Raw genomic sequence first — 24,937 nt, 5'->3', positions numbered from 1 at the left:
TGCTAGCCAGCTAACTTGCTAAAGTGAACCAAATATGTTAGCTCGCTCGCTTGATAATGAGGATTGATAAACATAGTGGTTGCATAAACGCATTTAATTAAAAACTTTCACTAAATATACATACCTTTATTGCGGCAATCGAATCTGTGCAGACAAGTCTTGCAGTGGAGAATATTGGATGAGGCACCAGTGACAAACGTCTTATTACAGAAGTAGCGCGTCAGCTACTGCAGTTCACACTTGTATTAGAGCTCCCTCTACTGGATAATTCTAGTAAATAGCAATTACAACATTCGAACAGACAAGTACAGATAAATAATCAATGTTTTTTTTGTTTATTATACTTATTTAAAAATCGGGACACATCGGCTGCATAACTGCCGATCCCGACGTTGTCAAAAAAGTAAAATAATGGCCGATATATCGGCCAAACCGATATATCGGTCGGGCTCAAATTTTGACACACTACACGCTTCAGCACTCGGTGGTCCCATTCTGTGAGTTTGTATGGCCTACCGCTTCGTGACAGCTGTTGTTGCTCCTATACATTTTCACTTCACAATAACAGCACTTACAGTTGACTGGGGCAGCTCTCGCTAGGCAGAAATTTGACAAACTGACTTTTTGGAGAGGTGGAATCCAATGACAGTGCCATGTTAAAAGTCTCTGTGCTCTTCAGTATGACACATTCTACTGCTAATGTTTGTCTATGGAGATTGTATGGCTGTATGCTTGATTGTATACACCTATTTGCAATGGGTGTGGCTGAAATAGCCAAAACCACTAATTGTATCATCAGGTTGGCCAAATCCGGACACGCTTCCTTGTGGCGTATGTTCCGTCCTTTTCATTGAAAATTTCAAAAAGACATGGGCAAAAAAGTAGTTGTCCTGTATTTAGAGTAATTAAACTACCTTCATGTCCATCCAAACATATATGGGCATATTACGAAGTGTTTTAATAAATGTCACCCTGTCCAAGTGCATAAAACAGGCCAATTCGGCACTGGCGATGATATCGGTAGAGTTGACCTTATACTCTCTCGCAGGCTTTGAATGGGGGTGTCCATCTATGGGTAGTAAACTTAGGTTAGCTGACCTTACAATTTAAATATGTATTTGTTTGTGACAACTAGATCTTTCTCAAACTGTTTATTTATCGGGTAAACTGGCATGGGACAATGCGGGCACACATTATTATTTGAAAATAGCAAAAAAAACATCCGTCTGTGGGCAACCTGGCGATAGTGTACCTTTGCTGGTCTTTAGGAAACAACAATTCAGTGTAATTTGGGGACATTAAATAAAATAACAATGATAGCTAGCTTGATCTGTGAAGGGTCCCTATTCAGATCGGTGACAGACACAGGATTTTTTTCCCCCTCGCTGGCTCCACATACGTGCCTATTACACATTGCTGACTGTATCTGCACCAGTACCCGGATATAGCCTATCTCAGTAGAGCTCAAACTGTTGGACTGTTTAAATCAATACATTTTCTCCCAAAGAGAAAATGTCAGGTGACACAAAATACAATTATTCTTTTTAATTGTTAAGCTCATATCAGCATGAATGTGAAGTAAAGTTATTGCAGTAATGGTCCTTAAATACAGATGTAGTTCATCTGCCACACGAGTGGAGGAGAAAAGTGGATGTTTGACGTGGATTACAAAGAGCCATTTGGTCACAAAACCTGTCAGACCTGTTGGCAGTCCACACACCGCAGAGATCCTTAAACGGCTGCATACAAGGGTGGTGAAGCATGTTTGCTTATCCTCCACACCATTTTTTGCATGGTTTGTGCAACCCAGCGCCAACATGTTTATCAATGAACTTCGGAGCTGTTGGGACAAGGCTCCTGTCAACTTCCGCATTTGCCAACAAGGCAATAAAATATAATCTTAGCCAGGGAAAAGGAGCAGCCTAGCCCTTCTGTTGCTAGCTGTTGCAGTCTTTCTTTTATGTGATATGGCACAGAACTGGAGTAGATAATTGTTGCTTTAATAGAGTGTAGGTTAACAGAGTCGGTTGCTGCGTTCTGCTCTTGTTATCTCAATGCATTTATTTTTTATGTCATCATGGCTGCAATACCAGCAACAATGCATTTATGGGCTATTGTGCCATCCTGGTTTGTGCTTTAATTCTGAGTCATCGTGACTTATATCGTTGAGACAAAATGTGATTTATTGGCTGGGTTCATTTGTTGAAACTGTTGGTCAGTTTCGTTATTTGAAGAAATTGAACAATTCTATGAATGGTACTTAATACAGTGTAGACCTACTACTGCGTAATGTGTGACTAAAGCATTTTGAACAATGTTGTCATTGTCCTATTGTGTTATGCTACACCCTTGTGGACATTAAAGCTTAGGCCTAGATTATACATATTGCACCCAACGATATACATATTTATGTAAGTTACATTATTTGAATACATTCAAATTCATATCAAATTTAGAAAATGCAAACTCAGTTTCATGCCAGTTGATGGCCCTAGTCCTAGCTCCTAGCTAGCCTAGCTTTCTTTCATGCTTACTGTGTGACCCATGCTAGGCTCTGGGCCTCAGGCTCCAGGCCCACTCCTGCAGCACTCTTCTTTGTGGGCCTGCTCGTATTACATTTAACGGTTCTGGTCCAAAGCACTCCAGTCAACTTCCCTTGAAGCTGCTGACTAATTTCCTGCAGTTGGCTCGTTTTGGCGGTGGGGGAGGGGAAGGTGGGGGTAAAGCCTGCATGGCCGGCTGCCCTCCACAGTGGGGAGAGCTGGGCATGGACCCGGGCATGGACCTGGGCATGGAGCTCATTCGTTCCGTTAGGAGGTCTCCCTGGCCTTGGAGAACATGGAAAAGTACATGCCGCTGCAGTTTCTTCGCCCACACTAGTTCCCGCTTCCCAGTAAAAAAAAGAAAAACAACAAAAAAAACTGAAGCCTGTAATTACTCCACTATGAGAAGAGATTATTTTTTGACATTGGGTATTCAAAAATTAAACTCCTTTTTGTATTCATGTAATAGGCCTGACGCTCACTGTTAAATGCTCTCTTTCGGAGGTGAGTCAGTGACATCGCCCATCCAGTCTTGTTGGGGATCTCGGCACAGAGACCCAGGGTGTTCAAAATCCCAGATGTCTGACCTGCACGATGCTTCCTAGACACTAATAAACAGGTTGGTTTTTGTGCCTCCATTTTGCAGAAGACCCTGGCATGACTATAGAGTTTCAGCAAAGAAAAGAACATTGTTTGTAATTTCTGGATTATTCCATGGCAACAGGAAAGTCAAACAAAAAAAGTGTGAGGAGAGGCCCAGCTTTTGGCTTTGGGGGGCTGCTCCAGCTCCCAAACTGCTCACACATGCGGCAACACAAAAACATTTGCACTTTCAAATAACCCGGCTACCAGAAATCAAATCCATATTATTAAACCCATGTTATTATGGGGACTTCCATATCTGTTCCTTTTTAATGTTTAAACTATACTTGACCAGTGATGACGCGTGGTGCTATAGCAGGAAGTCCGTGATTGGAAACAGGCCCTTTTGAAGAGCACTGCTGAACATAGGCTACATGCTGCAGCGTGTACGAATCAGAGTATTTTCAGATCTGTGCTCAGTTTGTATGCTAATGTTACTCAAAAGTGTATGTTCTTCTCCATATGTTCTTAATAACACAGTGCATCTGCATGTCTGGTTAGGATTGGTTTATCTCCGTGTCAGAGTGTCCTGCCTCACTATTAATGGTGAGTTATTTGTAACAGTGTCTGTGTCTGAAATAAATGGCTGAACAGTGCAAAGGGCTATAAGACTGAAACGGTGACAGAGATTCAGGCCTGTGGTTAGGACGTCCTGAGCTCAAATGAGGCTGCAGGTCAAAGGCTGGTTTTTTATTTCTGTGTGTGGGGTGGAGGGAATCCATTTCAGCGGTGTGATGTGTTTATGTGTAAAGGGATTTCACCTTTAGATGTGCTCACTACTGGTCCCTCTGACCCCAGGTTTCAGAGGCAGTGACTGATCTGAGATCAGTGGTCATTACCCAGTCTTTTCCTTTCTGTGACTGACCTGAGATCAGTGGGCATCACCCAAGGTTTTAGTGTCTGTGACTGACCTGAGATCGGAAGTCATTACCCTGTCTTTTCATGTCTGTGACTAACCTGATATCTGTAGGCATCGCCCCAGGTTTCATTGTCTGTGGAGCCCTGCCTGGTTGCTCAAGTCCTGACATGCTCCAGGATCCAGAACTCAAACTCAGCTGTCTAGCGGAAATGTTTACTGTATTACATCACCCCTCTTTCTCTACTAGAGATTCCAAATGAATCCTGTAGTTCACTCACCGATTCCACAGACAACAAACTCCACAGACAACAAACAATGGCTAAAACTGAGGTTTTAATAAATAAAAACAAAGAAAACATTTGTACATCTGGGGAGCTCTTTGGAAATTCAAGCTGATGAGGGGGATGAAATGAGCCCTGGTAAGACAGCCAGAATGCAGAGTCACAGCAGAGGACTGTGGCATTTGTATGCACTCTGTGTCCTGAGAATGAATAGGCCAGTTCTATGCATTTCTCTGGCAGAGGTCTTAGCCAGCTGTGAAGTTCTTTAAGGAAGACTGTGTAGAGTGAGAAAGCGAGGGTACGGGGGGTAGATACAGGTGTCAGAATGGATCCCTCCATTGCTGTGACTTTCTATTTTGGTATAGCAGTGATTCCCATACATTGACTTTATTTGCACAGCTCAACCAAATAGATTTGCCCCCGCCAAAAAGATTTTTGTATTTTGTGGATTATTTCTGTTAGCAACGCCCACTGATTGCCGACACCCCCCAACTCCCAACTCTTATTCTGCCCTGCCTCCGCACCACCGCCCAGTAAAATTAAAATATCTATGGGAAACATAGAATAGTCTTGCACATGCAGAGGTACAAGCAGGCAAGCTGCAAACTGTGTGGAATGCATGAGATCACAGCTCATGCCATATAAGGAGAAATTGCTGTTATTGTGATGTCATACACGACCTCCCCCCCAACCACCACCACTGAATTCAAGCAGAGGATAACAAAGGTGACTATAGGGTTTATAATCTCAGCTGTGACATCTGCCCATCTTTGAGTCCTGTCTTCTAAATCTAAACGAATCTGACTTTTCCCAGAACAACCCTTTTCACAATTCATTTAATTCTGCTTCAGAGCTTTCTTTTTGTACAGAGGGGCCTCTATAAATATCAGAGCTGGAGAGAGCAATTTAGGCCATGGCTCTAGCTTGTCCCAAAGCAGTGTGCAGCTTCAAAAAGCTCTTAATAATGCGTTTCCAAATGACCATAGGCCAGTACTACAGAACAGCACACTGAGATGGGCAATCAAGGGAGGCGCATTTTATGCCCCCCGGTGACTCTTTCAATATCTTGCTGATTCAGACAAGGGAGACCCTTGAATGAACGACTGCACCTGGAACCTAAAAGCCCCCCTAAAAGTAGCTCCGTGTGCACACTGCAGGACATGGCGCTTGGTTTAATCACGTTTGCCTTCATCTTATTTCTGGAGCAAGAGGCAGAACCTGTCACCTCTATGTAGTGGTCTCCAATGCATAGCGCTTGTGTGTTCCCACAGCTATGGCCTACTTTTCCACTTGGCCTACTTAAAGCTATGCCACGCATCTCTCTTCTGAACAAGGGAATCACTCTTCATCCTTAAACTTGAGCTGACCCAGAGTTGATTGTGGTTCAGATTCCCTTTGGCAGGCAGATAAAATGATGGGTAATTGGCAGATAGTTTAAACCTTAATAAAATCTCACTATCTTGTAACGGTGCTGTTTTACCAATGTCACCAAGCAGTCGGACGGTGGCACCTGCACCGGCAGGTTTGTTTTGCTGTAAACCTTTGGGACCCAGAGCCCTCCCCACTCCACAGAACATCATACAATAGCTTCTTTCACTTTGAATAAATGAAAAAACATGTAAAATATGAATCAGCCTGATCTCTGTGTGGCAAAATGAACTTGTTAGCTGCCCGTTACTTGGTTAATGTTTAGCAATCACAGGATCACTGTGGGCAGGGTATTATTGGCAAACTCTTTCCTGTTAATATTTGTAGGTCCAGTGAATGTGCAGTTATTTATTCCAAAAAATCATTCTTCCATTCTTGCTATAATGTGCACTTGATGTGAACTGCATTATGTCATATTCTGTAATTCAATATCAGGCCTGGATACTTTTCTCAGGGTGAGACCAAATTGTTTTCTCTGCATCTGGAAAACCCTCCATATCTGCTGTTCAGTTCATATTACCTAATGCCGCAATGCTGCCTGTAACATGGCAAATCTGAACATAGCCGCATAGGCCAGTAGTTTTCAAACTCTTGTGTATGCTGGTTTTCATTCCAACCACAACTGCATTCTCAGAATTTTAACAAGCTGTTCAATTTTCTTACACGTTTTAAAGGATTATTTATTTTCAGTCACATATCATATCAGGAATAGCTATGCATGCCATGAAAATATAAGTCCCCTATTCACATTGTGTTTATTGTGCTGCATTGCATATAATTACATAAAAAGCAGTAAAAGGAACTGATAAAATTAAAAACAGATGAATCAATAGGCTCCTAATTTTTAAAAGTGTGGACACCTAGCCACAAAAACTAACCATTAGCAGAACTCGAGCTCAGTGATAATGGGTCGAACCTACATTCTGTTAATAAGTTAGAAATAATTTAAATGTTTCCAACAACCTAAGCAAGAGATTGACTGCAACAAAAGTCAGCATACACATGAGGTACTGACTAGGACCGAGTTTGAGAACATAGGCTCAGATTGATATGGTTCAGTCCAGTGGTAAATGTGGATAGTTGAGTGAATGTGGGCATAAAGGGTTCATATCTGTCTGCTATTAATTTGGAATGGTGTCATTGTCCTCCATTCACTGCAGGTTTTCAGCACCTACTCAAACGAGGATTATGATCGACGCAATGATGAGGTGGACCCTGTGGCAGCATCGGCCGAGTATGAGCTGGAGAAGAGGGTTGAGAAGATGGACGTGTTTCCGGTGGAGATTGAAAAGGGTGGGTAACATTGCAGCAGACAGGGTTCCCACATTCCATGGAAATCATTTCAAATATTTTCATCCTGAGAAGCTCTGGAGGGTGGGAATATTTCACTGGGTATGGAAAGTCATGGAAGGTTGCCAAAATCTAATGAAAGGCTGTACTAAAAGTTCAAATAAGTGCATCAGTTTATTAGTAAGCAGTGTCATTGGTATATATAGGCTAGTCTTAAGGTCTGAACTGGCCATAGGTCAAATACTGGTGCTTCATATTCATTGTCAAGAGCTTCCACAATTGTGTGTCCATATAAACGTAAATGTATTCAATTGGAAAAAAGTTTTTCATCTTTCAATTTTCATCTGACCCAGAGTCTTCAGAATTTTGTTTTTAGTACTGTTTTAGTAATAAAAATAGTCTTTGAAAGTTTTAAACTATATTTAATCTTAGTGCTAGGGTAAAAAGTAGCTTGCTCCATAATATTTACTCCAACCACACTCCATTACATCGCTCAAACAACCCACTTCTTCACTGTAACTCCCCTTTCCTTACTTTCACTCATGCTCCTCTACCTCACACTAATCCCACTTCTCTACCTCACACTAACCACACTGCTCTACCTCACACTAACAGCACTGCTCTACCTCACACTAACAGCACTGCTCTACCTCACACTAACCACGCTCCTCAACCTCCCACTAACCACACTGCTCTACCTCACACTAACCACACTGCCCTACCTCACACTAACCCCACTTCTCTACCTCACACTAACTACACTGCTCTACCTCACACTAACTACACTGCTCTACCTCACACTAACCACGCTCCTCTACCTCCCACTAACCACACTGCTCTACCTCACATTAACCATACTGCTCTACCTCACACTAAACTCCCTTGTCTACCTCACACTAACCACACTGCTTTACCTCACACTAAGCTCCCTTTTCTACCTCACACTAACCACACTGCTCCACCTCAGACTAACCACACTCCTCTACCTCACACTAACCACATTCCTCTACCTCACACTAACTGCACTGCTCTACCCCACACTAACAGCACTGCTCTACCTCACACTAACCACACCCCTCTACCTCCCACTGACCACACTCCTCTACCTCACACTATCCACATTCCTCTACCTCACACTAACCACATTCCTCTACCTCACACTAACTGCACTGCTCTACCCCACACTAACAGCACTGCTCTACCTCACACTAACCACACCCCTCTACCTCCCACTGACCACACTCCTCTACCTCACACTATCCACATTCCTCTACCTGACACTAACCACATTGCTCTACCTCACACTAACCACACTGCTGTACCTCACATTCACCGCACACCTCTACCTCACACTAATCCCTCCCATTCTTATTTTCACACACCTGCTTTTCACAATAACTGCCCTCCTATACCTCACACTATACAGTACCCTGATCTTCATATTCTCTGCCATCCTCTTCCTCACAAGCAGGAGACAACGGCCTGGGCATCAGCATTATTGGGATGGGAGTGGGTGCTGACCAGGGCCTGGAGAAGCTGGGAATATTCGTCAAGACCATAACAGAGGGAGGAGCAGCCCAGAAAGATGGACGGTGAGGAGCGCAATATCTTTTTCCAGATGTGTCCGCCTATACTCCCCTTTGGTTTTACAGCATGAGCTTTTAAAGCTAACAAACAAAAATGTGTTTAAACAGGATGATCTATGAGGAAGAGGTACCTGCTCTGTTTCCCTTGATGCGACCCAGAATCTTGCCTGCTGTCAGACTTTACCAATAGGGGTCTACAGATCTCAGAATGCCATTCCTAAACAATTGGGTGTATTTATATCATTCGGCAAGTGCAGAATAAAATATATGCAATAGCTCCTTGTGAAGTAGAGCTCTCTGTCAGGTTGCCAACTTAAGCACAGCCGAGTGTTGTACTTTTCCCTGGTCCGTGAATAATATCAATGTAGCAATGCAGGTTCATAGCGTATTGAAAAACACAGAAATACTGTCTTTGCCGTACTGGTGAGCATTTTTCAGTCACAGTGGCAACTTCCAGAGGTATGCTGCAGGTCTCTCTAATATGCATCCATTGTCTCGCCTGCCTAGCATCCAAGTGAATGACCAGATAGTGGAGGTAGACTCCACCAGCCTGGTGGGGGTCACGCAGCTTTTTGCCGCCACTGTCCTGAAGAACACCAAAGGCACTGTCTGGTGAGTTTTGGTACTTCTTCCTAGCTGTTAAAAAGTGGAATGGTCATCAACTAACTGCCTAACTCATCAATATTGCCTGTATTTATGGGTTGTGGGCAGCGAGGAAATCCAGTCTTTCACAGAACAAATAGAAGGTCTGGAGTATGAATATCTGTGTCATGAGAAACAAGGACATTAACACTAGTAAGGCCACACCGGCACGCAATTCAGCAACTGAATGACTGACACTTTGATTAAACGCTACTGCGACTAATTTTGCACATATAATCACACAAAATTAATTCATTGCAGTCGTTTAATGAAGATGATTTACTTTGATTAACTTCAGTGTGGGGATCAATAATTGAGGGTGTTCTAGAAATGAATGTTTATAATTCCGTGAAGATAACACCCTCAATATACTCAGTTTTTCACTGAAACTGCGAATTTGGCCGAAGATACCTGTGTGAAATGCAGTCAATTGGTGTGTGGTCCCTGCTCACACAAACAACCAAAGTTGTTAGTTCCTTGTGGAATTGATTAGTAAGAGGAGAGAGACAGTGTGTGTGTAAAAGTGCACTCCAAATGGTGGGAGCAGGGGAAGGGTGAAGCGAGCTGAATTAATTTACTGAAGCAATTACTTAAATACAAAGTACAATTTTTAAAAATTTTTTTTTTTATCTGCTTTTTTCATTTTGTGTTTTGCCTTGTTTTGCACATTTTAGCACTTTACTCGGTGTGCATGTGATACACCTTGATAGGTTTTCCCTTAGACTATTTAACAAACCTGCTATAATTTAGAAATAAAAATGCTGAAATTGATACTTTTGTGTCCTATAGCAAATTGTTTTACAACGTATGGTTTTTATAAGTTTTATGAAATTAGGTCGTTGTGGGTGCAGGAATTGATGCTGTAGTAATGCTGGATCAGCCTGACGCCACTGGGCATCAAGGCAGTAGAAGGTAGTAAAAAAACGCGGCCTTTCTAGTGTTAAAGCCATTTACTCATTACCTGCCCAGGACTACATATGTGAATTAGATTATAGCTAACGTTGGTTAATTTCTTGAAGATTGCTTGTTGTCCCTCTGAAAAAAAGCTGAATTGAGTAAAGCACATCTGAAACTTCAACTTTAGAAAGCAGGGCTTGTTTTTGTGTCTGGTTGCATTTCACTTCAGGCTGCCTTTCAGAGAGAGCAGTCTGTTAATGGTTTACCATAGGTAAATTAAGTCCACACACATGCACTTGACATGAGTCAATATCTCAGTGCTGTGGGAGAACTGCAGTGTGTCAGAGTGTTTTTCTGAGGTGTGGATAGGGCTTGTTTCAGAAGGCAGCTTCTCCTAGCTAGGCCCTCCGTCTGCCCCCACACAGCTTCCTGATTGGTCGGGAGAAGCCTGGGACACAAAGTGAGGTGGCTCGTCTCATAAGTGAAACACTGGAGCAGGAGAGGAGCCAACAGCAGCAGCGCTTGGATGATCCGTATGACCACTCTACAGAAGAGGTGAATGACCAAAGTTGACCAGAGGTCTGAGGGCTGAGGGGTATACCAGACTGTCCAGCCACTCCTGAGCTGAGTGGGGTATGTGCAGCACAGCCACTCCTGAGCTGAGTGGGGTATGTGCCGCACAGCCACTCCTGAGCTGAGTGGGGTATGTGCAGCACAGCCACTCCTGAGCTAAGTGGGGTATGTGCAGCACAGCCACTCCTGAGCTGAGTGGGGTATGTGCAGCACAGCCACTCCTGAGCTGAGTGGGCTATGTGCAGCACAGCCACTCCTGAGCTAAGTGGGGTATGTGCTGCACAGCCACTCCTGAGCTGAGTGGGGTATGTGCAGCACAGCCACTCCTGAGCTGAGTGGGATATGTGCAGCACAGCCACTCCTGAGCTGAGTGGGGTATGTGCAGCATAGCCACTCCTGAGCTGAGTGGGGTATGTGCAGCACAGCCACTCCTGAGCAGAGTGGGGTATGTGCCGCACAGCCACTCCTGAGCTGAGTGGGGTATGTGCAGCGCAGCCACTCCTAAGCTGAGTGGGATATGTGCAGCACAGCCACTCCTGAGCAGAGTGGGATATGTGCTGCACAGCCACTCCTGAGCTGAGTAGGGTATGTGCAGCACAGCCACTCCTGAGCTGAGTGGGGTATGTGCAGCACAGTCACTCCAGGGCTCAGTCAGCAGCAGGGGTACCTGTTATCAGTATGGACTTCATGTCGCCTGCGGTTGGGCTATACCAGATCAGCTTTTCTCTACCAGTTTTAAGGTCCAGCTCAGTCAAAATGACTCCAAACAGGTGCTAAGCAAGCTGTTATTTATTGTGCTCTTGGAGGTAATGGCATGTTGCAAGAAATGAGTAGCCATGATGTTGACTTCTTTCAGTTTTACAATGTTTCCGTATCAAAAGTATTTCCAGCCTAAAAGCCTTTGCATGACGAGGTATGTACCAAGGACCAGATGCCTCAAAGCACATCTTCAAATCTTTAGAAAGACGGGAACGCACTTCTGTGAATTTTTCACCGGGGAATGAAATGTCTCTGAACAAGCGGCCTGTAGTTTTGTCTGTTGTATGAAGCCCATGTTTCATTCACTGCCGTTGTGTGGTGACAAATTTAATGTGGGGGTGAATTTGGACCATTGTCGTTTGCTGATAAGCCAAACAAAGGAAAAAAGGAAAGTGTCCCTGATTTCTACAAGGCCACTGTTCTGGCCTGCAAAGGCTTTGATAAGCAGGCTGTACTTGACTGCAAAATCCCAGCTGTTTCACTGCGGGCGTGTTGAGTAATATTTGGGTATAATGGAAATAATGCGCCTTTTCTGGCACTTGGCTCAGTGTGCAGGTGTCCTCACGTGCACCCAGAGTCCATTTTGTCTCCTCCACATTCAATGTGTCTGTTTCAGGATGAACGCTATGAGGATGAGGATGGTGAGGAGGAGGAGGTTCTGAGGTCAAGCTTTTCCAGGAGACCGGCGGAGGTGCTGGATCTCCCCGAGGACGAAGACATGTTTTTACCATCCAATATGGACTCCACACACCTTCGATTCAAATTCAAAGAGGTATTTCAAATGATCAGACCATTTCCTTTAAGTGCACCATTGTCTTAATGTAAGCAGTGTACTCGAAACAATGAAAGAACTTATTTGAAAAAGAACCTCTGATGAACATGTCCCCAAACACCGTTGTCTGTATACTCAATACAACCTCATGTTCTTCATTTTATGTCCCTCCGCAGAATACAGTACATCATTACCAGAGGCGGCTATTACGTATGGAGCCTACCATACACAAAAAAATGGTTGTGTCAAAACACTTGTTTGTTTCTTGTTCGAAACGTTGTTTTGCTCCAAAGGTTCTGTTTAGTTTTGAGTATACTGGCACCTCATCACTGTACATCACATTAAATCTGGTCATTCAGGCCATTCAGCCCAGCAATACTTGCCATTGTCTTGCCACTAAATTGTACCTAGTGCTTGGTTTACCTACAAACTAGATAGTATCTTGCACTGTATCAAGGCTGGTCTTGAAAACCCCCAGAATTTCTGTATCTACTACATGACCTGGCAAGCTATTCCACACAGACTATTCTCTGTGTTTAAAAATACTTTCTAACACATGTGCAGAATTTACCTTTTACTAATTTATGCTCCCCTTGTTCTACTAACAGAACTCAGCCAGAAGAATTTATTGTAGTTCACTTTATTAATCCATTTTATGAATTTAAAAGCCTCAATCAAATCACCCCTAAATCTCCTTTTAGTTGAGATTAGAAGAGATTAAGCATTAAAGAGATTAAATCTTTTCTCATAACTTTCTTTCATACCTAGAACCAATTTGGTTGGCCTTCTTTGAACCTTTTCCAGAGTTATGGAAGTGTATGTTTCGATAAGTATATGGGGCGACATAGCTCAGGAGGTAAGAGCGGTTGTCTGGCAGTCGGAGGGTTGCCGGTTCGATCCCCCGCCCTGGGTGCGTCGAAGTGTCCCTGAGCAAGACACCTAACCCCTAATTGCTCTGGTGAATGAGAGGCATCAATTCTAAAGCGCTTTGGATAAAAGCGCTATATAAATGCAGTCCATTTACCAAGTATAACTTTCTTGGATTTGCCTCAGTACTTTTGCCTATATATCCCAGCATCCTGATGGCCTTTTTATTGCTACAGCACAATGCCTCAAACCTGAAAGGCTTAGCTGAACTATTACTCCCAAGTCTTTTTCAAACTGAGCACATTCCAATTTTGTTCCTCCTATAACGTATCCCTGCCTTATGTTTTTATTTCCCACATGTAGAACTTCACATTTAGCTGCTGTATATAAGAATTTCATCTGCCAGGTTTCCGCTCACTTCTGGATTCTGTTCAAATCTTCTTGAATGTTTTTAGTAGATTCCAAACTGTTAACTGAACCTCCCAGTTTTGTATCATCTAAAAATTATTTACTTTCAATGTCCCGGTCAAAGTCATTTATGCAAATGAGGAACAGCAGTGGTCCCAGCACTGATCCTTGTGGGACTTCACTTCCCACAGTACCCTGCTCAGATAAGGTCCCTCCTACTACACTTTGTGTTCATCCCTGTAGCCAGTTCCAAATCAACTGTGAAATGCCTTATGTAATTCCTACTGTCTTCATTTTGATTATGATTCTGTCATGTGGTACTTCATCAAATGCTTTCTTGAATTTGAAATATATAAAACATAAGCCTTGCTAAAGTCGAAACACTTGGTAGTTTACTCAAAGAATTCCAGAAGATCAGGCCTTTGTCATGACCTTCCCTTTGTGAAAAAACCATGCTGGCTCTCCCTTAGGATGTTATTTTCAAGGAGTAATTCTAATTTTAGATAGATTCCAGTGTTTTACATATGATGCAAGTTAAACTGACAGACCTGTAGTTTCCTGGATCAGTATGGTCCCCTTTCTTATAATTGGTATTAGCTTGCTTTCAGTCATCGAGGATTTCTCCTGTTTCTAGTGACGGTCTAAAAATACTTTCCAATGTATAAAGATGGTCTCACCTAACTCTTTGAGTACCCTTGGGTATATGCCATCAGGCCCTGCTGCCTTATTTGTCTTTAGTTTATGTAATTTATCTAGTACTTCTTTATCCCCTATCTCAACATCTGCTAAGAGATTCTGTATCTGCTAAAATTACTGAATATGCCTTCCGGCTTCTTATTAACATCATCTCTGGTAAAACTCTACACAAAGTAATCAGCCATATTCTTCTGCTTATAAAGCAATGCTTCTTTTTTATTGTCACTGCACATAACCTCCTTAACTTTTATTTTTCTACTGCTGTATTGAAGGAAACATTTAGGATTTAGGATTTGCCTTTCAAAGAGCCTCTTAGCTTTGTTCTTTTTAACCTTGGCTCACATGTTGCAATATCCATCCTAATTACTTTCAGTACTGTCGCATTTTTATATCTTATAAAGTTTATTATTTTTTCTAAAACTCATCCATATAGATTTATTCATCCACTGGGGAGACTGCTTTTTCAACTTACTTTTACTTATCTTTGAAATAAATTAACATTTACATGTGCATTACGGAGTAACCCTTTAAACCTGTCCCACTTTTCATTCACAGTCTTGCAATCAAGAACTTGCACCCAGTCTATATTACTTAAATCCGCTTGCATCTTGTGAAAGTTGGCACACCTAAAATAAAAAATTCTGGAGTCTTGTGAGCTGACATACATACTGTGTCAAAAATGGTCATTTATAACATCTAAAAATTCTTCCTCACTTTTTCCTTGTCTTGTCATCAATTCCCAATTAATATTAGGGCAATAGCAGGGTGATTGAAGTCACCCATACTCTCACCTTTCTGATGAACTTATTTTAAATGTGTAATACTGACAAAGAACCTGTTACATGTTGTATTTTAGCAAGTAGCTATATATAAAATGTCATAAAATGTGACATGTAGAGTACATCCCAACTTTTCTGAGGTGGAAGATGATTATCAATAACTCTTCCTACTCATTGTCCCAATAGCTCCAACTGAAGCACAGCATTTCCTCCGCTGAGCTCCTTCAAATGAAGGAGAGGGTAAGTCATCTAAATAAATTTCTTGCCTCTGTTTTCCTTGATAAAAAATGTTAGAGGGACTTTATATACCTTCACTGGTAGTGTATGAAGTATTAGTGCTTCAAGCAGTGTTTTGTGTAATTGCGTAATGGGCCACTGCAATGTTTTTGCAGCTGAGGGAATCGGAAGAAAGCAAAGCATTGTGGGAATCCAGGCATGCCCAGATTCAGCAGAACCTGGAGGAGAATCAGGAACAGATTCAGAAGCTGGAGACGTACTGGCTGGAGGCGCAGGCGCTGTGCAAAACGCTAAACGAGCATCTGACAGAAACACAGAGCCAGCACGACGCCCTGGACAAGAAGTACAACAAGGCCAAGAAGCTTCTGAAAGACTACCAGCAGAAGTGAGTCCTTATCTGAGCTCAGACCTCCTGAGGGTCCGGGGATGTGTTTCCTCTGATTGGTTATACTCTTTTCCCAGCTGCCCTGAGCTCCTCTGACTGTTAAAGCTAAAAAATGAACAATTGTCATTATTGACATGAAAATTACATCATTTAAATATAAATTTATGCATATAACTTTTCTCTCTATTCTTAGGGAAATTGACTTTGTGAAGAGGGAGGAGGAATTGAAGCGAGCACTGGAGGAGCAGGAAAGGCAGTACAAAGAGCGAATCGAGGGCCTGCTGGAGAGGGTAAGAACAGAGTACTGCCGAGGCATCATGGGTAATTGATAAGGAGTCAGTGATGTATTGTCGGGAAAGAAGATGTAGTGATTGCGGTGAGATGTAATGATTGCATCGTGGGTAAGCGATGAGTCACAGTGAAATTTAGTGGGTAAGCGGTAAGGATTCATGCCTCACCATTGTAAGTACAGGATGAGGGGTCAGAGTGAATCATTGTGGGCAGGGAGTTAGGAGTCACACTCACGTACTGTTGATTGAACACGAGCGACCTGCATTCAACAGATTGCAGTGCTGGAGGCTGGAGCCACTGCAGAAGAGCTTGTGGGGTCCCCCTCTGGACTGGACGCTGTGGTGGAGAGGAGATTGAGCAACCAGGATTCCTCAGAGTTGGCCAAGAATGCACTGTTGGGGGAATCCTTATTGTCAGGTAGAAGTTAATCTTTTGTTTTCAGGTCTGCTTGGGAGTACAGGGCAAGAAGTTTTCTCCCTGATTGCATCTGTATATGTATGTGTGGATGCAGGTGATCTCTATCCCAGCATTGCAGGGTGCAGAGACACCCGTCATCTGTTGATCAGTTTTGTACGTATCCTTGATGGTTTAAAACAAGGTGTATTTTAGTGTGAATTCAGACCATTTTGTGATATTAATCTTGCTTTGTCAGCTGATCTTTCTTATTAGACTGGGATTTTAATGCATTGGCCTGTTCCATCTAGAAGTATGTATAGATGTACTAGATGCACAGCAGCATACTTTGATTCGGGGTTATTGAACATACAGGACTTGCGTCCAATACTAAAGGCCCACAGACCTCTTTTGATTTGTTTATGTTGGATCGTTGGGTTTGTAAAGAATAATGAACACTTAATGCTCCAAAATCCAAATAATGGTGTTTAATTTACCATGCAAGCGGTTGATGTTTCGATCTCATTGGTCATCATCTGAACCCTTGTTGCTGTTCAAACAGGTCAATTTAAAACTTGTACCCTAAGTCTTCCTTGGGTGCATGAGCTATAATATTGGACAATACATGGTAATAGTGTATGCAATATTTAAAAAATGAAATATAACACCAAATGAACCTACCAGAACATTCTAAACATTTATCATAACCATACAAATCTGAATATGAGCAGTATATTAAAACAAACCTTGAAAGCAGTGTAAAAGAAAACGTTTGCATGGATGCACCTTAAGTGGAAGACATTCTCAACCATACTAGAATCAAATGAAATTCACAAAAAATGTGTGATAGCAAAATCATCTTTAATTCCACTCAGGGTTAAAGTAAAAAAAAGAATTGATCAAAACACTTTCCTTCTGGCGAAGGAAATTCCCAAGGTTTCCCCCTGTTTGGAATATTAATTCTCTCTATGCCCCTGACAGTATCTCAAGCCAGAAACCAGGGGTCTGTCTAGGTGGTGCTGTCTTTAAAAAAAAAAAAAAAAAAAAAAAAAAAAAAAAAAAACAGTCTTGGTGGCTCTTTATAAATACCCTTAAGGTGTGGATCAGTATCAGGAATGTGCTAATGTTTCCTAATCGTTTTTTAAAATACACCACCTTAGGGGGAATTACTGGTGATGTATGGGACAGGATGAGTAGGAGAAGCCTTAGTACTGGTTCCATTGGAACATGGGACCATTTGTCTTTTCTTTCCTTTTACACTTTTCAAGGTGATTGGTTTTAATATACTGTAAGATCCAGATTTATATAGTTAGGATAAGTATGTTTATTTGACATGTTAGTATGTTCTGGCAGGTTTGTTTGGTGTTTGATTTCCTTTTTAAATATTATACACACTATTACCATGTATTGCCCAACATTATGACATATGGATTATGCATCACCCTTTGAAATTTGTGTGGGAGGAGAGCGTCTCATGCACATATGGGAGAATTAAGCCGCTTTCACATGACAAGCATCAAACGCTGCGTTCAACACCAAGTTGGTGACAACATACTGAATTGAGTGCTGCCAGCTGTTGAAACTTGACATCATCCAACCAGTAAAGCTGTTGGTTTGGAAAACTGTAATAAGCAGTGATATAGTAGGTTGTCTGTGGTGTAAGGCCAAATTGTGAACTTGCTTTGTGAAACCAAAAATCCTGGGTTTATCCCAAAATGTTCTTCCATTTTACATCTGCCTGCTTCATACAAAGCTGGGATGCGATTGTACGCTCTACGAGAGGTCATCGTTACAGCTTAAACTATTTGAACTCAACTTGGCATTATTTCGCGCTGTGCGCTAAGCCTTGCTTACCGTTGCTGGCAAGTCGGGCATCAGTGCTATCTCCATAGGAATTTAATGTTTGACGGCATGCTGAGTGTTTTCAAGTTGATCATGTCAATGCAGCTTTAGGGTGCAAGTTTTAAATTGACCCGTTTGAACAGCAACCAGGGTTAATTTTGACCCATGTGGTCAAAATGTCAACCACTTGCATGGTAAACATCTCAATTTATTTTTGGGGCAATAACCATTAACTATTAACAAAGTTATCTTTGATGTGCGTATGCTGTAGGTTTGCTCCAATACCAAAATTTTTACTTTGATACTGATACCAAGATTGTTACCTTGATGACCAAATTGATACCACAGTAAATCAGTGATAATGAAAGATTTCTCATAAAATGTAAATTGAACATATCTTTTCAGAAATATTAAACAAAATATCTAACACACAAAATCAGAAATAAAGTTAAGATGAGACATCAAAATATCTTAATCTACCCTAGTCATGCATCTCTGTTATCGTACATCATTTTTTGCAAACAGGTGCTGTAATAAAATTGTCAGGTTTGCTTTTATCATTGGCTTTGTAGACAAAGAACTGTTATGGGGTTGGCATAAGCGGTACACAAGTACACATGTATGGCAAAAAGATGCATGGTAATTTTATGTCATAACGAAAAGCATACCTAAAATTAGACACGTACCTAAAAATAGATACAATAAAATTTTTATGCCTTTTTCTGTGCATGTGTACTTGCATACCACTTATATTAACCCCTTCTGGGGCTTAACTTTTCAACAAGTTGGGTATGGTCAGTCTGATCTACTGCTGCCTTTATATCTAGCTAACTTCTCTTCCTCTGTGAGGATACAGAGCTACACAGTCAGCTGTCTCATTCACAGCTCCACACAGACATACACATTCACAGGCCACTAGGCACGCCCAGTGTGTCAATGATCCTTTCAATACTTAAAGGCACAGTATTTATTTTCCATTGGATGCCAATCATTTTGTTGCAATAGAAAGCAATGTCAGGCGGGTTTTTCTGAACTATCTGTTACGGCTGGCTCAAAGGGCCGCAACAAACAAAGTCCAAATGCACCAAAAACAATCCAGAAAGTGATTTATTAGTACAAAATAACTACAACAAACGAAAACCCAAAGTTCACAAAACAAAAGATCTCCACACAAATACCACAAAGCACAAACCACACACAAGAAGCCCCAACGAAGATCTCTCTCCACAAAAACCACAAACTATCTAAAAACCACACAAAAGAAGCCCCAAAGAAGATCTCCCCCAGCCTCATACTGCAAGGCTTATATTGGGCCACAGGCAGGTGGAGGCAATCAAGCAATTAGGTATTACCTCCACCTGCACTACCCAGGCAAGCAGAGGCTGGGGATGTAACACTATTGAATTTTGCTAAATGCTGGTTTAGTAGATTAAGATTTTTAGTACCAGTATAATGCACAACCTTAGTATCTTTGCTCTAATTGAGATCATTGGATGTGGACAGGTAGAATGAAGACTCCTAATTTATGCTGTTGTGAAGCTGACTGACTGAGCAACAGTAATGAGGTGCCGTTTGGCTTCTCTGCAGATCCAGACTGGGGAGATGCAGTCCCTGAGACGGAGCGTCTGGACACCAGTGCACACCGCGCAAAGGGGCAGCTCGCCCAGAAGGCCAAGCGCCAGCCGCCATCCCGCAGCAGGCCGAAGGACACATTTGGGGCGGCATTGCCCAGCGAAGTGATGGTATGTGTGGAACTCAGCCTCTTGTTTGTGCACACCTTGATGGAGCTGAGTGAAGGTGTGCTTTTGCCTCAAGTGGAACCATAAAAATCATTGCTGTCTGCTGTATTGACCCTTCTTTGCCTGCATGTGAGGTTGTCTGATCATTGGCCAGGGGTATCCTTTCTCAGTCTTGCTATCTTTCCAGCAGAATGAGGATGATGGGGTCCCTGACTCAGAGCCTCCAGTGCGGAGGAGATCCATTCAGGAGAGCCTGGCCCTGCCAGTGCCCATAATGGGACCCGGGGTCGAGTGTAACAGCGAAGGCCCTGAGACGGCGGGCCGTCAGGCCAAGGGCAGGCCTGAGGTCTTGGCCTCTCCCTCCCTGTTGGCGGGTAGCAGCTCCAGCCCCGCCCTGTCACCACCCAAAGACGCACCCTCCCCTCACTCTCCCTCGGGCTTCCTGCGAAACGTCAAGAAGAGAGAGTCCAAGGGCAAGGGCAAGGAGGCCAAAGGTCAGTTCCAAGATTCTTCTCAACAAGCAGTGTCTTCATTGAAGGTCTTTATCACACCCTCTAATGCCTTGCAGACCAGAAATTCATGAGCCTGAATAAATATTCAGTTTCTTGCTGTTCTTTGAGTTATGTCTAACAAAATAATTTTTGTGCCTGCTTTTACCTCAGTGCCAATGACAAAGGGTGCAATTTAAGTAATTCAAAATAAATTCAAGAAAGATTATTTGTATTTCTTAGAAACAAGATTGCTTCTTTCACAAAAAAGGTAATGTCTGGCCTCATACCTCACAGTACAACAGAACATGGTAAATTGAGCTGCCCTGAAAAGTAATCACAACTAATTTCCATTGTAGATGAAGCAAATGACAGTTCATCGACAGGAAAACCAAAAAGAAGATTCCCTGACTTTGGGTAGGTCACATAGATCTGTGGACGTGTTTGATTTGTTGATGTATATACTGCTTGACAGCTGACCCTCTGTTGTAGCTTTAACTCTCTACTGTAGCAACAGGGTTTCTTGGGTGAGACATTAAACCAAGTTCTTAATTCACCATGTCTGTTAAAAGATCACATGACATGAGTAGAGATTTGTCTTGGTTGATTGGAGGCAGTCCTTTGCATTCCTCACCCACTTTGTTTCCAGCCTTCACCATAAATGAGAGATGAGTTTTCATTTGACTTTAATAAAGCAATGAAGGTTAATAATTGGTAGCAAATTAATAAATCAATGACTTCAAAACCATTACATTTCAACAGTGGTCTTCGGAAGTCTGGTGGCAAAGGGAAGAAGCATGACAAAGAGGCTTTCAGGGGTTCCCTGGACAGCAGGTAAACTTGTGTGGTAATGTCAAAACAGAACTTGTATTGCCAAGGGGGCCTCCTGGAGCTCAGCGAAGGGACTGTGGTTCAGCGGCCAGTTGGCGAATTCAGCTTTCTTATCCCTCAGGGGGTCCGCAGACTTGCTGGAGGAGTCCGGCGGGAACCTTTCACCCTCAGAATCTGTGTCATCCATCCCTACCTGCATGCCCTTCTCCTGGTTTGGGGACAGGGACAAGGAGCCATCGTCCTCGAGCAGCAGCCTGCCCTACACAGCGGCTGAAGCCAGCAGTGAGCAGAGCCAGGACAGGAGGCACAAGGTGAGTAGAGCCACACTTTCCTTCTGGAGTTCGTCCAATCCAACCCATCCTTTTCACTGGATTTGGTAGCTGGCCTGTGGCTTTAAAGAGTTATTGTACTCACTGTTAAAGCCTGTTATGCATTTTGAAAAATGCTTCCTGGGGTGGGTGGAGTAGGTCTGTCCATCTCAGTTGCATAAAATATTCTCTATGCAAATGGATTCATACAGTGCAGCTGCACCTGGCTCATGAAACTTGAATTACACTCAAACTAGGCCTTGCAGATCAAATATGAATCAAATATGTTATTCAGCAATTACATGGCCTATTTCTCACCTCCAATGCTTTCAGAAACATATTTTAGTGGACTGTTTAGGTGGAATATGAGAGTTTATGAACAGGCCGATATGTTGTTCAGTTTGAAAACATTGGGCCAAAACCAAAGACTGCAGTCTAACCAGTCAGGTGCCAGCAGTGTTCTGTTGTGGTAAAAAGTATTTGTCTGATGTAGTAGTACCTCCAATAGCCCTCCATACGTACTCTGATATCATTATTGGGGCATAAGTGGAATGCAGAAAAATTCAAATGTTTAGAGGATAGTACCAAGATGGTTTCTTGCAAGTTTTTTCTGCAAAATGATATTATTTCAGAAATGTTTAAATAACAGCATAAATTAAAATGTTTCATTATAAAGTGGGCGTATAAACATGTTTACTGCTTAAAAAATTGAATTTACAGTATAATTACTCTTTAATATCAGACCACTTTTATCTGCTTTGAATTTCTTGAGTCTGTGCCTTGTTCATTCAAAGAAAACCAGGGGCAATGAATAAGGGTGGACTGCCAGAGCTTTAGAATGTAATAAAATGTGTCAGGGATGGTGTGTGTGTTTGTGAGTGTGTGTGTGTGTGTGTGTGTGTGCATGCGTGTGTGCATGCATGCACGTGTGTGTGAAAGAATAAGCCGTTTCCCCTTGTGTACTGTGCAAGGAAGAAGGGTGTGAATAATCAGTGACACCATTCCAGATATACTGTAACTACAAATTCACTTTCAGTATAATAAGTAGGTGCTTACAGGAACATCATAGTTCCGGATTTGAATATGAGAGGGTTATCATTACCATTGTCACAATGAAAGTATTGATAACACAGGCCTTGCTGAATAATGCACAGTTTTATACTGTAGTACATTGTTGAGGGGTGGTCTGGTCCTTATTCAATCCTTCCTGGCCAGTATTTCGATATACGCCAGAGAAACAAAGTGATTCCTTGTCTTCCAATTACTAAATAGTTATCTCTTTGTCACATTGACAAAATGTGCAGTAGGAACCAGGTTTCAGAACATAAATCAAGAGCTTCTGGAAGCATGCAAAGCCTGTCATTTAGGAGAGCAGAGCAGGATTCACAGTCTTCAATTGCTAATGGAGAATTATCGACATTAAACATACCTTCTTAAATATCCTTTTCACCAGGCATCCTATAGACAAGGTGACGGAGCTCTTGCGGTGCCTCTGGACATGTTTACACTGTCTGTGCCATATACAGAAGGTCTCTGCAATTCTGCAGTACATTAAAGTGCAATTTTGGCTTGAGCACATAGTGACCACAGTCACAGTGTGAACCACTATGGGTTGCAAATGGCAGAGGTCCAGTTAAAATGCATGGGTATATTTTCTCACTAACAGTCCTTCTTTTAAACAGACAAACCTTTCCTGGTCTTCCTTATTCAGTCGCTCATTAGATGTGGTACAGTATAAAACCTTTCTCCTGCCTTGCTCAAGCCTTTTAATTAGATGGTATCATACATGCTGTTTAACTAATCAATAGCCATCTAGCAATAGTTAGTCACTCTAACTACTAACCAGAAGAGCACTGTTCTTTTGTGTGTATGTGTGTGTGTGGTTTGCTTTTGTGTGCTCTATGACACAAATTGTGAAGCTGCATAAGCTTAATTATTGATAAAAAATTAGCAATATGTATATTACATGGCCAAAAGTATGTGGACACCTGACATCCAACATCTCATCCAAAATTATGGGCATTAATATGGAGTTTGTCCACCCTTTGCTGCTATAACAACCTCTACTCTTCTGGGAAGGCTCTATGCCAGATGTTGGAGCACTGTTGCTGGGATTTGCTTCCATTCAGCCAGAACAGCATTAGTGAGGTCAGGCACTGATTGGATGGTTAGGCTTGGCTCACAGTTGGCTTTCCAATTGATCCCAAAGGTTGAGGTCAGGGCTCTGTGAAGACCAGTCAAGTTCTTCCATACCGTTCTTGACAAAAACATTTCTGTATGGACCTCGATGTGCGCCCACAGGGGTATTGTCATGCTGAAACGGGAAAGGGTCTTCCCCAAACTGTTGGGGAAGCACAGAATCATCTAGAATGCCATTGTATGATGTAGCATTAAGATTAGCCTTCACTTGAACTATAAGGGGCCTAGCCCAAAACATAAAAATAGCCCCAGACCAGGAGGTGTCCAGGTACTTTTGGTCATGCAGTGTACTTGGTCAAACGAAAGTTAATTTTATGCAATAATATAATCGTAATAAAGTTATACATTTTAGTTTTGTATAATCAAGTTTATGCTTCTTCTGGCTGAAAGTTTCACACACTTTCAGTAATGGTTTGCTCATCTTGTTACCTGGTCTTGTCTTGAGGCTGTCTTTCTAAATATAGATTCAGTGAAAGATGAATTTCCTCTCCCCTTCTAAAGCAGGTGGCAAATGGTTGAATGGAGCACTTGCTTGATTTTGCCATAGTCGTTTTGGGACAGGGATTTTTTTGTTGACCAGTGCAGTTTTGAAATGAATACTTGCTATAGTTATCATAGGCCTTTTGTCTTTTACATTTCAGCACTCCTCTGGAAGTTATTGTGGTTCAGTCGTGTTTGAACCTATGCATTAGAGCATGACATCGATCACTCAAAAACACTACCTCTCAAGAACTGCATTTGCAACATTCATTCAGTTAAATTAAGTTTATTAGTGCAAAGTGTCATTGCAAGCCATGGCTCAATTGTTTAAGTCCTCAGGCACATTGCAAGAGTAGAACACAGTCCGATTTCTGTGAGTCCATGGCCTTTAGCACTTCGTGTGGTGTGTGTGTGTGTAATTACAGGCTATAAGTTGAGTGTTTCTGTAGATGTGCTCTTTATTTGCAGAATGCAATTATTAGAAAGAAAATGTCCAGCTGGCTCTGTTTTCTTGTGTGGGTTCATTTCACCATTTGCTTTTAACTTGCTGAGCACAGCTGATGGCAGGCTTTCCACTGCTAATAGCGGTTAGTGCTCACACATGCAGCACTGTCCCATTCGCAGCGCTGCTCTGCGTGCTGCCAGTCTGCGGTGCTGCTGCTCACATCCTCAGCCTTTGGTATTTCACCAAGCATTCCCTCACGCCTGCCAATGGGAGATGA

The 24,937-nt window shown here is 42.3% G+C and overlaps 1 protein-coding gene across 6 annotated transcripts in view; it reads left to right on the top strand.

Annotated features, from left to right (window-relative positions):
* The window catches only part of ppp1r9ala (protein phosphatase 1 regulatory subunit 9A-like A), a 61,051-nt gene that overhangs the window by 30,443 nt on the left and 5,671 nt on the right, over positions 1-24,937 (top strand). For 2 of the 6 annotated variants that reach the window (XM_035407629.1, XM_035407631.1), the window contains exons 3-17: positions 6,914-7,046; positions 8,515-8,635; positions 9,137-9,241; positions 10,594-10,723; positions 12,117-12,272; positions 15,209-15,262; positions 15,415-15,644; positions 15,838-15,934; positions 16,208-16,352; positions 19,758-19,912; positions 20,097-20,403; positions 20,757-20,814; positions 21,160-21,231; positions 21,350-21,539; positions 23,219-23,263. In XM_035407629.1, coding sequence (XP_035263520.1) covers positions 6,914-7,046; positions 8,515-8,635; positions 9,137-9,241; positions 10,594-10,723; positions 12,117-12,272; positions 15,209-15,262; positions 15,415-15,644; positions 15,838-15,934; positions 16,208-16,352; positions 19,758-19,912; positions 20,097-20,403; positions 20,757-20,814; positions 21,160-21,231; positions 21,350-21,539; positions 23,219-23,263 — 1,998 coding nt within the window. The remainder of the gene's footprint in view (positions 1-6,913; positions 7,047-8,514; positions 8,636-9,136; positions 9,242-10,593; positions 10,724-12,116; positions 12,273-15,208; positions 15,263-15,414; positions 15,645-15,837; positions 15,935-16,207; positions 16,353-19,757; positions 19,913-20,096; positions 20,404-20,756; positions 20,815-21,159; positions 21,232-21,349; positions 21,540-23,218; positions 23,264-24,937) is intronic. The other 4 variants (XM_035407634.1, XM_035407630.1, XM_035407633.1 and 1 more) reach the window with 2 other exon arrangements.

The sequence above is a fragment of the Anguilla anguilla genome, chromosome 3, assembly GCF_013347855.1.
Source record: "Anguilla anguilla isolate fAngAng1 chromosome 3, fAngAng1.pri, whole genome shotgun sequence".
NCBI classification, from domain to species: domain Eukaryota; kingdom Metazoa; phylum Chordata; class Actinopteri; order Anguilliformes; family Anguillidae; genus Anguilla; species Anguilla anguilla.
This window is presented reverse-complemented; position numbering and strand designations above follow the sequence as displayed.